General features: G+C 47.6%; 1 protein-coding gene across 1 annotated transcript in view; it reads left to right on the forward strand.

The window, feature by feature from the left end:
• MYO18B (myosin XVIIIB) overlaps positions 1 to 22,156 on the forward strand; it is a 250,800-nt gene that overhangs the window by 171,940 nt on the left and 56,704 nt on the right. Inside the window, exons 35-39 of the mRNA XM_059409906.1 lie at positions 1,207 to 1,320; positions 2,579 to 2,695; positions 4,985 to 5,068; positions 6,067 to 6,204; positions 8,817 to 9,002. Coding sequence (XP_059265889.1) covers positions 1,207 to 1,320; positions 2,579 to 2,695; positions 4,985 to 5,068; positions 6,067 to 6,204; positions 8,817 to 9,002 — 639 coding nt within the window. The remainder of the gene's footprint in view (positions 1 to 1,206; positions 1,321 to 2,578; positions 2,696 to 4,984; positions 5,069 to 6,066; positions 6,205 to 8,816; positions 9,003 to 22,156) is intronic.

Raw genomic sequence — 22,156 nt, forward strand, 5'->3', positions numbered from 1 at the left:
GGGTTTGGAAATCCAGGGGAAACTGCCAACTGTAGCATGGACTTAGGGATTGTGACCGAATGTTTTTTTCCAGTGGGACACGACCATCTTCTGGGGCTGTGTAGGTACTTGGACCTGTTAGATGGCCCCTCTCTGCTAAGACAGGAGGCTGGCTGGGTGCAGGCAAGTGAATGGATGAGAAAGGAAAGAGTGGGAAAGAAAAACTTTGTTTAGGTCAGTGGCTCTTAATCTTTGAGAAAATGCTCCCATGGCAAAAAGTTCCCATACAATTTAAAGGGGTTTGCAATGCTGAAACCTGGTTAAGAGATGTCTACTTGGGGGCACCTGGATAGCTCAGTCTGACTTTGGCTCAGGTCATGATCTCAGGATCCTAGGAGGGAGCCTAGTGTCAAGGTTCCCTGCTTCTCGCTTAGATGGGAATCTGCTTGTCCCTCTCATATTTCTTTTTTTTTTTTTTTAAGATTTTATTTATTTGACAGAGAGAGATCACAAGTGGGCAGAGAGGCAGAGAGAGAGAGAGAGGAGGAAGCAGTCTCCCTGCAGAGCAGAGAGCCCGATGTGGGACCCGATCCCAGGACCCCGAGATCATGACCCAAGCCGAAGGCAGAGGCTTAACCCACTGAGCTACCCAGGCGCCCTGCTTGTCCCTCTCCCTTTCCCTCTGTCCCTCCCCCAGCTTATACTCTCTCTCTCTCTTTCTCTTAAAAAAAAAACAAATAAAGGAAGCATCTCCTTGTCAACTTCCTACTGACTTTCAAGGACCTCTTCCAGGAAGCCTTCCCTGACTTCATCTTGTATTCTTAGTGTCTCCATGTCTTCCTTCCTTTGCTGCTCAATGAGACTGTCCCTTTCTGACTCCCCTTCTCCCATGGTGGGCCAGGGCCCAGGCTGACTGTTCACGGCACACACTAAGTGAGTGTCAGCAAATATTCGCTGAGTGGGGCTGGGGCCTAGCTCCTGGCACCAAAGCGGACTAGCCTTATTTCATGGGACAGTGCCTGTTCAATTTTGAGTAGCTCAGAATCTGGCCGCCTCAGATGCAAACGCAGTCGCTTCCCCTCGTTGTGGGTTGATGAATAGTTGCAAAGACATGGGGACCATCTGTAAATTATTGTGTCACCGGAGAGGGCCCGAGCCAGAGGGGAAGGGCATTCAAGGAGGCGGCCTTCTGAGGCTCTTCTCCTCTCATTCTCCTGCCTGGCACAGCTGGAGCAGAGTGAAGCCAAGTGTGAGGATGCTTTGAAGACGCAGAAGGCACTGACCGTGGACCTGGAGAACATGCACAGTGAGCTGGAGAACATGACCCGGAGCAAGAACCTGGTACCTGTCCCTTCCTGGAACTGTGGAGCCCCGGGCCAGCTCAGGGCTGTGGGGGCTAGCATGGGCCCACTCTGTGCTCAACACTGTAAGAGAGACAAAGGGCACTTATTGGGGACTTCCTGAGAGCACAGATATCCTACTATGAGCTGAGCCTTATAAAGGTATCAGGGCATATATGAGGGCTGACTGTGTGTTCACCTCTGCAAAGGTAGACCTACTGTGTGCTCAGCATGGTGGGGATGTATTCAGTAGGAACCTGTTGTTTTCTCAGCACCCTACCTGAGAACAGAAATGTCTATAGTATTCCCACAGTGTGTTCACCACTGTAAGTGGTTCCCAGGCACCTGTTGTAGTCCTCCTATGTGCTTACCACCATTACAAGGGACTTGGCCTTTATAATTGTACGGGTGTATGTTCATTCTTATAAATGGAGATGAGCGTATCTCTCACAGGCCCACTTAGGCTCACTCCTATAACGGACCCAGCCATCTATTATGAACCTACTACGTGCTCACCCCTGAATGGGGGAAGTGAACACATATTATGAATCTACTATATTGGCAGAAATCAGGTGTGCCTTTCTAAGTCACTGATCTGTGCATACAAGGTGAGCTTAAATTTTTACTCCACATGTGAAATCCTAAAATTTAAGTGTAGCCACAGATTTATAGGCAAAAGTTTGTCTCAAGGTCCCCTTTGTTCCAGATTTTGTTAGCACCAGGTTAAGAGGAACTTGCCCACAAACATTCATATGCACACACGCACATAAATGAATGCACGCCTCACCTCCAAAATCACCAGACACACAGATCAATGCCCTCTTAGGTAAAATATGCATCACTTCTACCCAACCACCCAAGACATATTTCCTGAGCACCTGCTGTAGGCAGGCCTGGTACAGCGGGGTGGGGAGAGGAATAGACCTGTGAACAGAACAGAGTCCTGGTCCTCAGAGAGAATCTGTACTCAGAGAGGTCTGTATTCACATGCATGTCCCAGGCATGAAATGTGAGCCCATGTGGGCTTACACAGATGTCTAGCCATCACGGGCACATATGCATTCACACAACCACATGTGTGCCCCCCACACACACACATCATGCATGGACACACCCATGACCATCCTTTCTAGTACATGGTCACTCATCTGACACACTCACAGGTGAGCCTCCCCACTTGGCTCTTCCTGAGGCCCGTGGTGTCCCCTTCCCAGCCACCCTTCTAGCTGCCCCCTCACCCTTGTCCTGCCTCCCTCCAGGTGGACGAGCAGCTATACCGGCTGCAGTTTGAGAGAGCGGACCTGTTGAAGCGCATCGACGAGGACCAGGACGACCTGAACGACCTCATGCAGAAGCACAAGGACCTCATTGCTCAGGTGGCAATGGAGAGTGGAAGGAGGTTTAGTGGCCTTGGGCCGGGCGTGGGGGGCCGGGGGAAGATGTCAAGAAAGGGGATGTGATTGGGCCGCTCTCTGATCCTAGGGCCTGGGTGGGATAGATGCTACAGTGATGGGGACAGTGAAATTTCATGTCCTAATGGAGGCGGGTGTCCCCTTCAGATGGGTGTGCATTCCTGGAAGGCATCTCCACCAGGAAATTTTTTGATTTATGTGTACATATATCTACACATCCACACACCCACATACCCTTCTAACTACCCATCAAAATATTCATCCATTCACCATTCCTCTGCTCATCCGTCCCCCATTCACCTGTCCTCATTTTAGCCACCCATCTACCCATACCTCTACCCATTCACCCATACACCTACCCATTCACCCACCTACCCACCCAGCCATCCTTCCACCCGCTTACCCATTCTTCCATCCATCCTTTCATCTATCCATCTGCCTCTCCATAATCTATGTCTATATCCATTCATTTGTTTAATAATTACTGGGCCCCCACCATGCATTTGCTACCATATGAAATGCCAAAGATACTGGATTGAGAAAATCACGTGCTGTCCCTGCATTCACATGAGGTGAATGGGCTGGGCAGACCTCATATAATCACCCAGAACAGAGCGGGGGCACTTGCAAAAGGAGCTTAGTGTCTGGAAAAGAAATGAGCACGTTTCTGTAAATCTTGACCTCGGTTGGAGGTCTTCCCCAAGGAGGTGACTCTTATGGAGATCGGAATGAGGCACAGGAGTTAATTAGGTTGGGTGGAAGTGAGGGTTGCGGGAAGTAATCCAGACAGATGGAACAGCACAAGCAAAGGGCCTAAGATGGCCCATTTGAGAGGCTGGAAGGAGGCCAGCGAGGGGAGCATGATCCAGGAGGAGCTCAGCGAGGCCGGCAGAGCAGGGCCAGACTGGGGGCTCGAAAGCTGAGATGAGTTTGGATTTTATTTTATGTGTGATGGGAATTATCAGCAAATGTTTTAGTGACCAGAACAAGAGGGAGAGGGTTAGCTGCCTTGTACTGGGGAGTAGAGTAGATGTGGGTAGGTGGCCAGACCCAGGACACAGTCAAGAGGCATGGTGGTAGGATGGGGTGCAGCAGAGGCTTTGGGGTTAAACAGACCGATGAGTGATGGGGATCCCTGGCAGGTTTCTGATAACTGGGGGGTGGAGAGAGCAACTTCCTCCAAGAGTAAGGAGCATCTTCCCCACGTTATACCCCAGAGGGGATCCATGATACGTTACCTGCCAGACTTCAAATGCATCCTACCGAGATGGGAATCTGGGGGAATTTCTGCCAAAAAAAGAATAATGATAATAAAAACAACCAATTTGGGGCACCTGGGTGGCTCAGTGGGTTAAGCCTCTGCCTTTGGCTCGGGTCATGATCCCAGGGTCCTGGGATCAAGCCCTGAATCGGGCTCTCTGCTCAGCAGGGAGCCTGCTTCCCCTCTCTCTGTCTGCCTGCTGCTCTGCCTACTTGTGATCTCTCTTTCTCTGTCAAATAAATAAATAAAATCTTAAAAAAATAACCAATTATATCCTTGACATTACAACAGTTATCACAGAAATAACCGATGCCCTCTTCTGCCTTTGTGACTCACACTTATTTTGGGTCAAAGGGAACTTTCTGCATTGGATCAATTACAGAAACAGTATACACATATGTGTGTCATAAATAATTTAAATAATAAAGACAGGTGGAAAATAGAAAGCGAGGGGCCCTCCTGCCCATTGGAATTCCTCTCTTCAGAGATAATCATGCTTAACAGTTTGGTTCTCCTTTTTTTAAAGGACGTTTATAGTCTCCACTGCCTCATTTCATCTCTGAACAAAGCCCAGGTAGAGGAGCTAAGCAGAGACTCTCAGCCCATTTTACAAATGGGGATACTGAGGGACAGAAAGGCCAAGGCCAGTATCCAAGTCTAGAATCCCAGTCACCTGACATACTCGGGAGTCCCCTTCCCTTCTAATCTGGCCCTGCTGCCATGGCCAGCCCATTTCCATCTGGGCTTTCAAGAGTGTCTGATAGTGTGCTGGGCGGTTGACCAAAGCCATGGGCTTATATAACGGGAGTGACTCAGCAGACACTGAGATGGACGATGTGGGGAGGATGTAAGCAGTAACTCTTTGGAACGAGCTATTGTCACGGAGGCTCTGAGACATCTGGAGGGTGGAAGTGGGGAGAAGGGCTTGCCAGCGGTAGGTCCCCAGTGAAGCCTCAAGGTGACTTTTTTTTTTTTTTTTTTTGTCTCATTAGTCTGCTACTGACATTGGACAGATCCAAGAACTGCAGCTACAGCTGGAGGAAGCCAAGAAGGAGAAGCACAAACTTCAAGAACAAGTACGTGCTCAGAGCTGCCCTTGTGGTGGGGAGGAAAGGAAGGGGTCTTTCTGGGACCTCCCTGTTTGGATCCTGGAAAACTGTCCCTCATCCATCCATCCATCCATCCATCCATCCGTCTACTCACTACATTTGAGCTGTGCACCAAATGAATTGAGTGGACACACACTCAATTGAGTGACACACACACACACACACACACTGACTCTTGCTCATGCCAGTTCAGCCTCCAGACATGCCCTATGCAGTGAAACTCATCAGCCATTCTGTGCAAGATTTTCCTCCTCTGAGAAATGTTCTCAAGGACAAAGGGATGGTCTGGGCGAGACAGGATCCTTCCTCATCCTTTGTGAAATCTTCCTTTGAAGCCATGGTTCTTCCAAACACCCCTGAGTTTCACTCATTAGCTAGAGGGTTGCTCTTATCCATGCAATTCTCGAAGCCCTTCTTGAACTGTTGTGTGCACCTGCTTAGGGTTTCTGCCGATGTGATAGGGCCTTGAGCAAATGTCCCTAGGTGTGAGTAACACCAACAGCACAAAAATAATGGCAACACGAGGCCTCTGCTGGGTGCTTATTATATACCAGCTACTAATGGCCATCAGTCCTCACACACACACAAATGAAAGAAGGAGCTCAAGGAGGCAAACTGCCCAGGTACCTCCTGCTGGAAAAGGGCAGAGCCTGGCTTTGAACTCTGATCAATGTGCTTGGGTCCCAAGCCCACACTTGGTTGTATGCTGGGATCCCGAAGCTTGCTGATTGAAAGTTTTGTGTTAGATGCTGAAGACACACAGTAAACATCACCTCCAGCCTCAGCGACCCCAGGGCATGGGCTGCTGGGAGGGTACTGACAGTTTGTGCTTGTCCCTTGAACACATATCATCAGAGCCAAGAAGGAGGCGGTGTGAATGGGCCTGGGGTTAAGTCCTGTATGTGTCTTGATGCTGGGACTTGGGGCCAGCAGGTGGCCAATGGATGTCTCGGGTTCGCCCCCAGCTGCAGGTGGCTCAGATGCGCATTGAATACCTGGAGCAGTCCACCGTGGACCGAGCCATTGTCAAGAGGCAGGAGGCGGTTATCTGTGACCTGGAGAACAAGACGGAGTTCCAGAAAGTGCAGATTAAGAGATTTGAGGTATTGGCAGACATGCAGATGTTACTCAGGGTGAAAGCAGTGGGGCTTTTGTAAATGCTCTGTCCATCCTCTGACCATCCTTTCATCTGCTCATGCCTTTCTCTGAATCCATATTCCTCTACCATCTCCCATCAGTGTTCCTTCCCCCCAACTCCCTCCTTTCTGCCTGCCTCAGACACATGGTCCCGTAAGTACCTATCTGTCCAGCCTATCCACCTCCATCCACCTCTGTTTACCTCCATCCATCATCCCCCTTCTGTCTCTTCTTCCTTCCTTTCTCCACTATCTTCTCTTCCTCTGATCCTTCCCTTTCTTCAGACCTTGACCTTTCTGTCTGTCCATGTTTTTATCCACTGATCCTGTCCTGCCCATCTCCATCCACCCTCTCATACACTTATGCATGCAACACTCGCTTTGAGCAGAAATATATTTTGCTTTTAGTATGTACCAGGCTCTGGTTTAGGTGCATGGCGGGTGGAGGTACAAAAAAGCAGATTCCACTTTCCATAAACATAGAGTGTTGTAGGAGATGTGGGTGAAATATGTGTATAGATACAGAGAGAGGGCTGGGAGGTTTAGGAGATGTTGGTCTTTTCAAGCTGGGGAATCAGGGAGGCTTCCAGGAGGAGGTGGCATTGCCTGCTGGACTATGAGAAGGGCAGGTAATACGTAGACGGGCTGGGGCAAGGTTCAATGATTACATTTACCTTTAGCTCTGTGGGCCAGTGACAGGAGCCATGGCCCAGTGAACCTCACCATTGTCAAAGCTGTTTCTCATCTCTCTCTCCTCTGGAAGTTCATCGCAAACCCATGGGGCAGGTGGGATCTGTCCCACCAAATAAACTACAAGATGTGCCCAGTGAGGTCAAGTGACCTGTTCAAGATACAGCTAGGTAGTGTCAAAGACAGGACTAGATTGACAATAGACCCTCACTGTTCCCAGGCTATAATTTCTCTGCAGTCAGCTGGCTTAGCCACAGGATGATGGTGCATCTGGAAATGGGAGGCTGCATTCCTCACTTAGAAACCTTCTCCCAATCCCCTGCTGGGCATTTCATCTCTAAGAAGGATGGTTTATATGAAGAACAGAGAAAGATTCTTCTTTTCCTTGACCCTCAGTGCTTCTCAGAATTGCTCAGGGGATCCCTCAAGGCATAATTGTCTCTGCAAATCACCTCGGAACACTTTGATCTCCTACATTTTAAGTGTACATAATGTTGGGCTCTTTCAGATTTTTTTTAGCTTGATTCTAGCATAATCAAGTGATAGCAGAGAAGTAAATAAAATTACAATAAAAGAAAACTTTCAGTGGCAGATTCTATGTCCAAATTCACTTCCCCCCTCTGCCATCATGATCTGAATGTAGTAGAATCCCAGGTCCTTGAGATGAGGTACCTTGGGAACACCATTTGTGAACTGATCTTCTTCCTTTTAATCCCCTGGCTGCCCTTTGAAATTGTTGCTAAACTCCATTTGAAAGGCAAAGGGCAATTGAATAGTAAAGCTTTTCTTTTAGACCATTATTCAGGCTCTGATCTGGAGAGGGGCTCAGAGTCGTGAGCAAGGGCCTAAAATATTCATGCAGGCTCAGTTTTAGGTCAACACTCGAGTATTTGCCCATCAGAATCGATTGGCTCCGGGCTTGTTGGCCAACTAATGAATTCTGCAGAACAGTACTTGGGTTTGTTTTCTCTAGCAATGGTGATGCCCACAGCTCCTTTCTCTTTACTGTTTCACTGTGTCCTCTTGGCTTGTCCCCCTCCCACACACACCCAGAAAAGGGAAAATGCCTTAAAGCTAAGAGTTGAGGCACATTCATGGAAGATTATCTGATCAAACCTCCTTGTTTTACAAATAGGGAACCCAAAACCCACGCTGGGGAAGGGGTTTTGATTTCCCAATGTGGTGTGCGCCCCAACGCACAGCTTCATAAAATGATGAGGGTTGCTATAAATATTAATAATTCCCAACCCTTGTCTAGAATGCCTGGTGTGCCAGGCACTGAGCTGAGCCGTCTGCAGAACTTAACGTTTTCAATTCTGACAGCATCCCTGGGACATAAACCCTATTATCATTCCTGTCTCTCTGAAAGGTTAAATAACTTGCCCAAGGTCACACAGCCAGGAAGAGGTAGTGGTGAGGATTGAACCTAGAGTGTATTCAAAACCTACGGTGCTGGGGTGCCTGGGTGGCTCAGTAGGTTAAACCTCTGCCTTCGGCTCAGGTCATGATCTCAGGGTCCTGGATCGAGCCCTGCGTTGGGCTCTCTGCTCGGCGGGGAGCTTGCTTCCACCTCTCTCTCACTCTCTCTGCCTCTCCGCCTACTTGTGATCTCTCTCTCTGTCAAATAAATAAATAAAAATCTTTATAAAAACAAATAAACAACCAGGGTGCTTATCCATATGCAAGGCTGCCTCTCGGTATAGCAGTTATCATTGACTAGGTTTTTAAAGTAAATTCTTCTTTTCTGTAGCAGAAATCAGAATGATCATCCTGATGACTTTATACAAATGCAGAGAGACTGAGCACAGGATTTCTTTTCCCGGAGCCCCCTGTCCCCTGCCCCTGGCCTCTAATAACAAGATGGGTGTGTGCTCTCCGCTCTGATCCAGGTCCTGGTGATCCGGCTTCGGGACAGCCTGATCAAGATGGGTGAGGAGCTCACGCAGGCGGCCAAATCTGAGTCCCAGCAGCGGGAGAGCAGCCAGTATTATCAGCGGCGCCTGGAGGAGCTGAAGGCGGACATGGAAGAGCTGGTGCAACGTGAGGCGGAGGCCAGCCGCAGGTGCATGGAGCTGGTGAGTGCTGTCCCCAATGCTGGCTGTCATCTGATGGAGGATTTCAGGTGCAGGAGTGCCCTCCTGCCTTTTCAATGTGAGCTTCTACCTGGGCTGTTCCCCGGGGCCTTCGGAAAGCAGGGAGAAACCAGAAAGGGTTGGGCAAGGAAACGATGTTGCCATTGGCTGCGGACTTTGGGGGCGGGCCCAAAGTGGACCAATGGCATTCACTGCTGCTGGATGGCCACCCAGCACGTGTGCATTTCAAATTCCAGACTTTCTTTTCCTGCCTCACACTTTCCACTCCAAAGGCAGGGCAGCCTCTTGGGAAGAGGAAGGAACCAAGGTTGATTAAATGTCTACCTTGCATGGAGTCTTACCACCCATATCATAAAATCCTCCTAACAACCCTGTAAATCACAATATTGTCCCCATTTTACAGATGGGGAAACTGAGGCAAGGGCCCATCAACATACCAAACTGAGGCTCAGAGTGGTACATTCACTTGCCCGAGGTTACGCATTAGTAAGAATCTAAACCCAGGCCTGTCCAACCCTGTAGTCTGTGCTTTTATTGGCTAAACCACGCTTTGCTCCTGGTGTGGTCCAAGTAGTACTTAAAAATCTCTTCCCATTAGGACAGATAAAAAAGGAAGTATAATGATAAAAAAATAAAAATCAATAAAATGCAGAGTTTGGGATCTTACTAAATTTCACAGGGAAGAAATAGGAGGGGGAGATAAAAGTATGTTTCCTGTCCAGTGGGAGTCTCTCCCATCACACTCTATGGAGACTTTCCTGCACGGATCACAGGGCCTCTGAGGGAGCTGGCTGCTCTTTTTCCCCATGAGGTCCCATATCCTTAAGATTCCAGGTGCCTGCTTCTGGGACCTGGGAGACATCTGGCACTCCCTTTGCCCCCACCAGGGAGCCATCACTGAGATAACCCAGCACGTGCTGAGTCTTGGACAGAAGGTCTCTAAATCACAGTCTTTATCTCCTTCCTATCTTGTCCACTCTGGTTTTGTGATGGGTCTCAGCAGCTTGTCTGCCTGTAGCAAGTGTATTTCTCAGGCCACTGCTTGCCACAGCCAGGGCCCCTCTCATCAGCTTTGCCCTTGACAAGCCATCAGCGTGGCTGTCATGCAGGGGGAGGTAAGGCTCTGCACAGAGACCCAGGTTCCCAGACAAAGTCCAAGAGCCATGACTGGCAGTTCCTCCACCTCCCACGGCCAGGAAGAGAGAAAGGCTCTTTCCTCCAGTTGACAGGATGACTTCCTCATTCACTGGCCCTGTTTCTCATGCAGCTGAAGTCCCCTCCCGCCTGCTCTGCCTGGGAGCAAGAGAACATCCCAGCCTGTCTCCTCTGATGTCTTCTTTAACTGGCCAGACACCCAGGCGGGCTGGCTGGATCAAAGTGTCTTTCTTCCTCTTTTCTTTGTTCTCCTTTTCTTCCTCTCTCTCCTCTCCTTCCTCCCCTTCTCCTTTTCCTTTCCCTATCCCTACTTCAGGGACATGTTAGGATCTTCAAAGGCCCTGAAATACTGAAAAGATTAGAGAGAAACCCCCATAGATGAATCGAAATAAAAACAAAATAACAGCAACAAAAAAACACTATAAAACTCAAAGCTTGTGTATATGCTGACAGGAGACCTGCATCATTCTCTGCTTTGATTGCAAGATGCTTCCTAAGTTTACCAAGACTGAAATCTTCCCTTTATTTTGGCCTATCTGTGGTTGGGCGGTGTATTTTCTAGGGCTGCCATAACAGAGCAGCAGAAACTGCGTGGCTTAAAGCAACAGAAATTTATTCTTTCATCAGATAAATTTGCCTGAAGGTCAAAAGTCTGAAACCAAAGTGTGGGCTGTGCCACACTCCCACCAAAGGCTCCAGGGGAGAATTCTTCCCCCTCTTTCCAAATTCAGATGGCTCCAGGAATTCTTTGGCTTGTGGCCACATCTCTCCCATATCTCCCTTTGTCTTCATATGGTTGTTCTCTCTGTGTCTGTGTGTCTCAAACACCCTTCTGCCCTTTTCTTATAAGGAAGGGCACCTATAATTGAATTTAGGGTTCACCCTGACTCTAGGTGGATTTTATCTTGAGATCCTTACCTTAATGAGAACCATAAAGACACTTTTTCTATTTTCCCAAATAAAAGTCACATGGACAGATTCTAGGAGGATTTTTGGTTTTAGGGGGCCACGCTTCTACCCAGAGGGCATGTCCCTGCCCAGCTGGTGTTCTGCAGTGATCATGTTCCTCTTGTTTCTTCAGTGAATCTGTCAATTAGCAAGGCTCGGAGGGGATAATGTCAGGTTGGCTAACCCTTCCTAATGGTGAATATCCTACACTCATCAAACTATTTGCCCTCAAATACGCCTATGGGGTTGGGATATTTCCACTGGGAGAAGACAGGATGTCCTCTTTTCCTTGTATGATTTATTCACTAATTCATTCAACATGTGTCTGTTCAGCACCAACTAAGGGCATGGCTCAGCGGTGGGCATTGTTGGGAAGCAGCAAGGATTCTTAAAGCTCCCATTTTGCAGAAGCTTGCAGTATGGGCAAAAAAGTAGCTCAGTGGGAGTGCCCAGTTGTGGAAACCCACTCCCCATCAGTGTGGCATCCTACTTCTCCAGGTTTCTCTAGGTTCACATCCACGCCACCGATCTGCCCTCCTCTGTCCCCTGTAAGACAAGGGAACAGCCTCCCCAGGTCATGTATTCTCTAATAAATTTTACAGAAAGCCTGCAAGGCAGTCAGCATTCTGGTCCTTTCCTTCATGAGCTACGTATCCTCAGTTTTTCCCATGGGCCATGCCCAGTACTCAGTGTTGGGGAATCCAGCAGGGAACAAGAAAGACATACCTTTTCCTTCAAGGAGCTCACACCAAATGCAGAGATAGCACAAAAGCCCTTATTCGTGTATTTTATGCATCCCTCTGTGATGGCAGCTCTGAGTGTTCACAGGCAAAGCAAGGTGTCTTTCCAGTGGGGTTGGGGGGATTCTTGGATAGGCCAGCTGACCCCTTGGCCATTGTGGCCACCAGCCATTTCTTTGAGTAAAGCATTGCCCCTTTCACTTTCCATGTCTTAAGTCCAAATCTCCCTGGGAGGGAAAGAATGAATTCTCTAATGTCCCAGTCCAAGCATGCATGCATGCATACATGCATTCATTGGTCCATCTGTCCGTCCATCAATCCATCCATTTATCTAGTCCATCCATCCTATGCTAGGCCCTTTGCAGATGTGGTTTTCTTTCACACTGATACCAAGTCCAGCAGTGGAGAATGTGAAGGGACAGACACATAAGGTGCTTGGCCCAGGGCTGTGGTGTTGGGAGTGGCAGAGGTGGGATGGGCATCCCCATGTGTCCAGCTCTAAAGCCGTCCCTGTGACCCCACCCTGCCCTTCTGGCCCAATCCTGCTGAAAAATGGCTCTGCTATGGGAGACCCCTAAAAAGATCCCACCCGCTGGGCCCTGGTGAGAAGCGGGAAGGATGTTGATGGATCTCCCTTTCGTGTTCCCTTCCGCCTGTCCCAGACTGTGCCATTTGTCACTGTTGGTGTTGGTTTAAAGGGCTGCGAGTTGTTTCGTGTGAATGATTTACACCCCTAGCTGGCGCACCGGCACGTCCAGATCAGGATCAATTACCCTGCCGATGGAACTTCTCTTCCCGGAAAAAAGAAAAATGAGGTTTTGCCATTAATTTTAGTAAATGTACTATTCCTGGCGACTCCAGGAGCCATTATGGAGAAAAAGAATATTCTGGCTCTAAATCATTCAAGTCCCTTTGTCATGGGAGCGATGAGACAGCTCATCTGTGGATTTATGTCCTGTTGTTTTTCAATAGTTACAGAGCTCAGGGGAGCCACCTCAGCCCCAGGACAGGGTAACTGAGGGAGGTCAAGGGCAGCTGGAAGGGCTGATGGTGACAGGAGGGCCTACTCTCCTCCAGATGCACCTGTTCTGGCAGCCACACCTGTTGGGTTTACTTTCCAGTACCTTGGCCTGACTCCCTACCCTCAACTTGCCCCTGAGCTGAGGGGCAAGTTTTTCAAAAGCTTCCCAGGCCTTGAAAAACATAGACTGGACTTCCTCTTACTCTTAGTGACCACCCAGTGACCCACGCCAGAAATCCCAGTGGCCTGTCTCTCTCTTGTTCACAGATTAATGGCCAGGTCTGTTGTTTTACTTATTTGGGTATTTTAAAAATCCATCCCCCCCATCTTCCTCCCATCCTTGCTTCCTCTCTCTTTAATTAAGCCCCATCCCCTCTGGTCTGGGGCTGTATAGTTACCTTCCAACCAGTCTCCCCACTTTGCCTCCACTCTGACTCATCCCTGCAGAAGATCTTTCCAGAAGGCACATGTCTTCCTGGGTTACTCTTCTTGCTAAGAAATCTTCCACAACTCTCCACTGCCTTCAGAACCACAACCCAGCTTCTTCCCAGAGCATCTGAGATCTAGCCTCTGCAGATCCTTCTGCCTTTGGCTGCCTGCCTCTTATGACCATGCATGTTCTACGCAAGGAAGAAAGGACCCAATGCCATGTTTTGTTGACTTACCATCTTTGTTCCCATGCATCCCTCTCCCTGCCCACTCAACCTTCAAACCCAAGTCAGGTCCCACCTCCAGGAAGTCCTTACTGTTATCCCCACCCTTTACTGACTGAAGCACCTCCTGCCTTTTTCTCACTTCCCCCTGGGTTCACCCCATCATGCCGACATGAATGACCCAGGAAATGTGCCTTGGAGATCTCAAGATCAAGAGGAGGAGATGCAGGTGCCCCTAAATGATTCTGATACAGATGGGACGTGTGGGCGGAGGAGGAAGTGGATTGATATAACCAGGAGATGCGGAAAAGAGCACTTGGGTGTCTTCAATGATGTGTCGGTATTGGCTGGCAGCTTTGGGGAGCGGTTGTCTGATCCTGTTCATTGTGGCCTCTGCACACCTGCATTCAGCAATGTTCAGCAAATGCCTGCTGCGTGTTAGACAACATCCAGATTTCCAGAAGGGCAGCGACATACCACAGACAGGGACATAAATGCCGACTCTTAACCTCCTCTTCCTTTCTCTCTTTTCCTTCTTTCTCATTGCCGCTCCTCTGCTGAGTGGCAGCCACGGAATCCCTTCCTCCCACCCTGCACCTGCCCTTCTGCTGTCGCCCTTGCTCTTCTTCAGCTCCCACTGTCCGCCACCTGTGCAGGTGCAGACATGTCACCTCTGTCTCTCTCGCTTTAATCGCATTCTCCCAAATAATTTCTTTGACTTGTGTGTGTGGGTGCATCAAGGATGCATGGCTCCTTGGGGGCTACAGTAACAAATTACCAAAAACTGGTTGTCTTAAAACAACGTAAACTGATTATTTCACAGTTCTGGAGGCCAGAGTCTGAAATCAAGGTGTTGGCAAGGCCCTGATCCTTCTGAAGGCTGGCCATGCAGGAGAATCCTTTCTTCCTCATACAGTTTCTGGAAGTTCCAGGTGTTCTTTCTGTGAGGCAACATCACTCTGTGTCCACATGGTCTTCTCTCTCTTCTCTGCCTCTCTGTCTTCTCCTCTTCTTCTAAGAACACTAGTCAATTGGGTTTAGGACCCATAATCCCATATGACCTCCTCTTGACTAATTATGTCTGCAAAGACCCTGTTTACAACAAAGTCACATTCTGAGGTTTCTAGTGATCATGAATTTTGGGGAGACACTCTTCAGCTTACTTACAAGGTGGTATAGGGAGCACTGGACTTGGAGTCGGAGAGCTTGGACAGCTAAGTTAACATGGCAGGACCTCAGTTTCACCATCTCTACAATGGGAGGGCGTGGATATAATGCAGCCGATCTCATTGGGTGGCAGTAAGGATCAAATGAGATGATTTACCTAAAAGTGCCAATGATAGCATGCAGTAGGGACTTAATAGATATCACAATATTTTCTTTCTCCTTTCATCTCTCACTCCTCCTCTGACTCTGATTCTTCTTCTACTTAAACTTTACCCTGAATCTGCTAGCTCTGCTTCCCCATCCTATCCCATGCACATGATGGTTGATGGTAGTGATGTTGGGGGTAGTTAGTGTTTGTGTATCACACTGGGCCTTGGGCTAAGCACTTACACAGGTTCTCTCATTCTCTCCTTGTGAGCAGATTATCCCCATTTTATCAATAAAGGGACCAAGATCCGGATACCCTGAGCCCCTTTCCCAGAGTCACATTCCCAGCAAGTGGCAGAGTCAGAATCCGAACCTAGATCTGACCAACTCAAACCCATTCTCCTACTCAGTAAGTTTTAGACACACAATATTTCCACACTGAAGTGTAGTTTTTAAAAAAAAAAAAAATGGGTCACAAAAAGCAATATTGGTTCCGATTCTGTAGTCTAAGTTTTATTGACTTTTGGGGTTGGATAGTTGTCTGTTGGGGGGGACTGGCCTGTACCTTGTAGGATATTTCATAGCCTCCCCAGCTTTTACCTGTTAGGTGCTAGAACTTTCCCCCTTCCCAACTCTAAGTTATCACAATCAGAAATATCTCGACATTGCCAAGTGTGCCCTGGGAAACAAAAGCATCCTTGTTGAGATCATTGTTCTCATATGACCCTCACAGTAACTCTGAAAGCAAGGCTCATGATAGTTCCCACTTTACAGATGACCCAACAGGCTTAGGGGGTGACATGATGTCCCTGAGGTCACAGGAAACTGGAGGAGGGGACATGCACATCAGGAGGAGAGGAATTCAAGGGGCAGGAGGAGGACAGCAGCGTAACTCCCTAGGCTCACAGGGAAAGGACAGGAGTGATGCCAATAAAACCTGGTCCCAAGTTTAGCCCTGCCCCAGAGGTGACTTCACAGCAGAAGTTAATTCTGAACAGAATGGAAGGCCTTGCTGCAGACTGTGTACTTTGAATAATGTTTAAATAAAACATGGGAGCATGGGTGTGATCTCCTCACCAAGCCTGGCTTGTCAGCCGCCTGGGCAAAATCATAAATAGTTAATAGACAACCACTTACGGCTCTACTTCTGTTAAATCCAGCATAAATTATTTATGGCCCATGAATTATTTATTGAGTCTTATTTGGGGGTGTATTTTCCACCTTTGGGGTAGAGGGGTGTGAAGGGAAAAGAAGGTAAGGCCTGAAACAGACAATGAGCGAGCCATGAGGGTCTTGGCTCCCTTCTGAAGTGGGAGTGGGAAAGGCTTCCCTACTCCCCATAAGGAGGAGACCTCCCCTTGATGTGATCAAGAGGTTGGAGTGAATTTGTATCTGGGAAGGTGCTCCCAGAAGGAAAGCTTGGGCCAGTCCCAGTCGTGTGCTAGTAAGAGTTTAACAACAAGCTCTCCAGGGCACGTGAGTCCTGGTGTGTAGTGTTCTCCAATCTCCCACCAGGGCTGATTGCAAGCCAACAACATGACGTCTTTGAACATGGGATTGGGAGGCCACCCCCCCATGTAGGATAGAAACCAAACACTTTAAAAGCACGGATGGTAGTAAAAAGGTCCTAAAATAATTAGGAAGCATGCATTTTAAGTATGTAGTTAACCTTTGTTTTTGATATGATTTATTGACTTGGAAGTTTGTACCATTTAATTCATGGTGGTTGTGTTGGACAGCCGGCCTGCAAAGTTCGGGAAAATTTAGCAGTTAGCGTGTACACACTGGTAGGAACCCTTCCCAGCACACCAATCGCTTGGAGTCTCCTTGTTGTGGGGTCACTGTGCCCCAGTTGGAGGTTGTGGTGTTGAGTGGAAAGAGGGTAGCTGTGGGGTCCAAAGGCTCTTAAATCAAATCTCATCATTCATGGACTATTTTTTAAGTGAAATGACTTCACCGTCGGAAGCTCTTCTTTGGCATCATTTATGAAATGGGTATGACCCCATCTACTCTTTTTGGAGTGGTTTACCCCGTGTCCTTGCTCTGTAGGTCATGCGAGCTCCTTTGTCATTCCCTCTTGTCCGCCTTCTCCTGTCTTCTGAGAATCTGTCCCCAACTGGTAGAGGCCTTAGTTTTCACGTTTGTTCTTGTTTTCTCTTGCTGGGTTTTCTTAGCCACCCCAAGACCCATATTTCCAAACTGTAGTAGGGAACACAGCCCCCTCACATCACTTTGCTGGGAGGTATTTACCAAAGCCTAAATTAAGGGTTTTCTTTAAAAAAAAAAAAAAAAAAAAAAAAAAACAACAAAAAGGGGGGGAGGGTGCCTGGGTGGCTCAGCCAGTTAAGCATATGCCTTGAACTCAGGTCATGATCCCAGGGTCCTGGGATCAATCCCCACATCGGGCTCTCTGCTCACGGGGAGTCTGCTTCTTCCTCTCCCTCTGCCACTCTCCCTGTTTGTGTTCTCTCTCTCTCTCAAATAAATAAATAAAATCTTAAAAAACAAAAACCAAACCAAAACAAAAAAAGCCTCTGTGTGTTTTCCTCCAGGAAATGACTGTGAACTTCAGAGCATAAAGATGAATTATTTTGGCTGGGAACTGAAGTATTTAAAAAGGCATTCCATATGGAGGGCATTTGGGGCCATGAGCAGGGTGTAAATAATACCTTTTATGGCTCTCCTGACGGGGAGATAGCTCTCCTAATTACCGCCCCGTTATCTCAGTGTGATCCAAAATGGCCCAACACGTTTATAAACTCCCTGTTCAGACTGCTTCGCTTGCCACCCGTCATGGCCTCCTGCATTCTCGGTGAGCTGGCAGGCGGGGGATGTGGGTATTTATGTCACTGCCCCCTTCTGGGCACCACAGGCTTCTGTCTGTCTCCCCACAAAGGTGTCTCTCCAAAAGAAACTTGGTCCCGAAAGGGATGTGGGACCCCGTGCCACTAGCCTCAGACACGTATCTGGCACGGAATTCTTCCAAGCTATCTTTATCCCAAACGATGAATGTGCTTGTCTCAGTTCAAGAGGTGGTAGCGTCTAATGAAATGAGCTTCTTAGCATTTGCCTCTGAGATGAGATATCTTGATAATAAAATCTATTACGGAAAGCCTACCTCAGAATAATTGGGTCTATTACTCCCCGACTTGTGGCTTTGTTTCTGCGTTGAGAACAGGCTCTCCTGTAATTAATCAGAATTTAAAGTTGCTAATACCAATTACAAATAATGCATGGAGTGTTGAGATGGTGAACAGAAGAGTAGATACTAATCTTGTCCCCTGAGACTTCACCGATTGAACTTTAGTCACTTTGGACTTGCTGGAAATTAGAGTAACTTAACTGCACAAAGTTAATTATTTTAAAAAGAAAAGGGGGGCAAGTATTGATTGAATGTGGCAGGTGTACATTAAATTATTCAAATAGATCCAGTTCAAATTATTTAGATGAGATTATGCTTCACTTAATTGCATGTCAGGGAGGCTTAGGAAGGTTAATCTTCATGATTGAAAGCAGGATCGTTGGCACGGTTGGACATCTTCAGAAGATAGTGGTCCCAAGGAAATTGAGGGGTCCCCAAATCAGACTTGATGATCTGATTCCAAATGCTGATTCAGTGGGAAGGGTGATTCATCTCTTTTGGGGACCCTTTTTTATTTTGTCTGAGCTTAAATATTGAGAAGTCAGAAGGAGACCTCAGAACTTGAGGATAGATGAAGAAGTGCGAAATAAAATGGTTTTTACTGGGAGAACTGGCTGGTTTGGAATTGCAAGTGTAATATAGCAGGAAAAGATGAGCGAACTGGTCTAAATTATGGCGCTTTGGGTGTAAGTGACAAACAAAATTCTAATTGGCCTAAGCGAAAGAGAATATATAGGCTCATCGAATGGAAAAGTCTAGAGACCTCTGATTTCAGGTCCAGTGGAATTCAGGAGCTCAGATGATGTGGACAGACTGAAGGTAATATGCTAGGGTCAACTCACATCAGCTCACCAGAGCTAATTGTGCCTATCTTTTCCTAACTGTGTGCTTGAGGATGTCAGTTTGGAAGACTGACATTAGCGACTGAAAGAGAATTTATACCATGGAAATTGGCAAATGCTCCTCCAAACAGGGCTCCCTCCTTCTGCCCTCCCCCAGCCAGTTTTAAATATTTACTAGGACACCACTGGCTGAACCGTCTTCTCCATCCCCATTCTCAGGTAGGCTTTTCCTTCTTAGGGGCAGCAGTCGTGCTAAAAAATGATCAGCAAACCAGCCTCAGGGATAAGATGGTCCCTTGTACCCAACAACTCAGACAGAAGTCCAGAGATGGAATCTCACTGATTCCGATGGGCCTGGTTTGGGGTCCCTGCCCCTCCCGAAAGTAAGCATCAGGGCCAAAGGGTACATACAGTCTCTCTGACTAGATGGTTCTGGGAGACGTGCCCAGCCCTGAATCCTGGTATAGAGTCAGCCCTAGCCTAACCATGCTAATGGAGAGTAGGGGAAGAAGAGCTCCCCCAAGGAAAACCAGAAGGACAGGGAATGGATTCTAGAGAGAAGCCCTTGGAGGCTCACTGCAGCAGCTGTATCTGTGTGCCTTGACCCTCTGCTCTGCCCCAGGTTCTCTCTATGTTTTCTCTTCTCTACTTACTCTCTTGGCTCTTCCTCGAATTTTCTCCCCTTTCTGTGTTACATCTTTTCTGTGACTCCTGCAGTTGGGAGGTCTCATAAGTAGGACATATCAAAGAAAGGGGAGAGGAGGCCGGAAGTGGGCAGCCTGATTTTCCTTTCCCTGCTCCCCAAGGGAGCAGCTCCTGTCACAGGAGGAGCCTGCCTGGCAGTCAGGGGGCCTGGATTCAGAAGCCCCACTTGTGCCTTTTCCAGGCTGTGTGACCTGGGGTCATGCCTCTCCCTGAGCGGGGCCCACTTTCTCTCTCTGTTAAATGAATTGGATCGTCTCTAAGGCCCTTTCTGCTGAGACGGTGTGCGAGGCTTGAATTTGGTGGTCATGGATCTGCGAGGTTTGGGTATGTCATGGGGTCAGCCTCCTCTGGAAGGAGCACACCCCTGCACCCCAGGACCTCTGCACAGGGTCACAGCATCTCAAACTGGAAGTTATTTAGGCTCCTTTGTCCCATCTGAGGCTTCTCCAGCCTCAGACTCAGACCGGGGGAAGTTCCAACTCTTATTAAACTGCAGTGCTGAGAAATGAAAGGCGAGAGAGTCCCTGTAGATCCCTCCCTTTCTCTGGTGCCTTCCAGGTGGATTCTGTACCTCCAGTTTATTCCAGATGTGGATTCCAGATGTGTCACCTTATCTCTGGGGAGATGCACCCTTTTGCTTCTTTCAGCTGGGAGGCGGGGAGGAGTTAGCCAGAGAGTACCACGTTGTTGTTGTTGTTGTTGTTTTTAAATAGCAAAGTTCCATCCACCTTTAAATCCAAAGCTAATGCAAATTTGTGTTAGATCAAAGTAGAGCCCTCCAATTCTTACACTGGCCCCTGAGGCCACACCACAAAACTCTCTGGCTATCCCGAGATCTAAACCAGAGGTGAGCAGAACTGCAATCCAAGGGCCAAATCTGGCCTGTCTTCTGTTTCTGTTCCGTTTTGTAAATAAACTTTTGTTAGAACATAGTCACAATTATTTATGTATTGTCTGTGGCTGTTTTCACACTCTAATGGCAGAGGGGACTGTGGCAGAGACCACTTCACACATAAAATCTCAAATATATTTATTATCTGGCCCTTTACAGGAAAAAAAATATGTTCACCTTTGCTCTAGAACATTGCTGAGCATATACAAGGCATGAAAAAAAAATTAATGTTGAATGAAGAGAGAGCTTGACAGAAGGACAAGATATGGAAGTAAGGAGACCTCGATGCAAATAGTTCCATCATTTTCCTCCTGTGTGACTTTGGTTAAGATGCTCACTTTCTCTGTGTCTCTGTTCTCTTCTAAAATGGGTATAGTCGCTGCAACCCCTTCACAATGTTGTGGGGAAGATTTAATGAGACAGTGTGTTTAAATGCTTGTCGTGGTGGCTGATGCAAAGCGAACTTATTGTTATCATCATTTTCTTGGTCCATTTGGGCTACTACACCAAAATATTACAGATTAGGTGGCATTTAGCCAACAGAAATTTAGTGTTGACAACACTGGAGGCTGGAAAGTTTAAGACCAAGGCATCAGCATGGTCATGTTTTAGTAAGAGCTGTGTTCCTGGTTTGTAGCTAGCACCTTCTTGTTGTGTCCTCAAGTGGTGGAAAGGGTTAGGGAGCTCTCTGGAGCCTTTTTTATAAAAGCACTAATTCCATTCATGAGTGGCTCCACCATCATGGTCTAATCACCTCCTAAAGCCTCACCTACTAATACCTTTATCTTGGGGATTAGGCTTTCATCATAAGGATTTGGGGTTGGGAGGGGCACCTGGGTGGCTCAGTGGGTCAAGCCTCTGCCTTTGGCTCAGGTCATGATCCCAGGGTCCTGGGATGGAGCCCCTGCATTGGGCTTTCTACTCAGCAGGGAGTCTACTTCCCTTGCTCTCTCTCTTTATAATAAATAAGATAAAAATAAATAAATAATAGCAAATAAATAAATAAATATTTAAACAAATAAATGATATAGATAAATAAATTAATAAATTAATAAAATCTTTAAAAAAAAGAATTTGGGGTTGGGGGACACAAACATCCAGACCATAGCAATCATCATCACCACTACCATCATCACCACCCACCATCATTATCATCATCATTACCATCATCTTCATCACTATCATTATCACTCACTACCACCATCACCTCACCCTCATTATCACCACTACTACCAGCCCCCTCATTATCATCAACATCACTGCCACCATCATCACCATTACCATCATGATCCTCATCACCCCACCACCACTGTCATCATGTTCCCAGTTATCATTGCCACAACCATTATCATTGTCGCCACCATCATGACCATGATGACCATTACCACCAGCAACATCATCATCATGACAACCATGATCATGATCACCACCACCACCATCATCACAACCACCGTCACCACTGCCATGACCACCACCACTATCATCACTACCATGACTATCACCATGACCAACACCACCACCACCATCATCATCATCACTACCATCATCATCACCACAAGAATGAGATCCAGGGCAGACAGCACCTCAGATCCCCTTTGAGAACCAACCAACTCTGAATTTCAGAGCAAAGATAGAAGCCTAGGTCAGTGGTTGGATCATTTCCCATTAGACGATTCTGGGAAAATTGCTCCCAATGTGCCGTCTTGCCTTGTAACCCGTGGGTT

This window comes from Mustela nigripes, chromosome 8, assembly GCF_022355385.1.
Source record: "Mustela nigripes isolate SB6536 chromosome 8, MUSNIG.SB6536, whole genome shotgun sequence".
NCBI lineage: Eukaryota > Metazoa > Chordata > Mammalia > Carnivora > Mustelidae > Mustela > Mustela nigripes.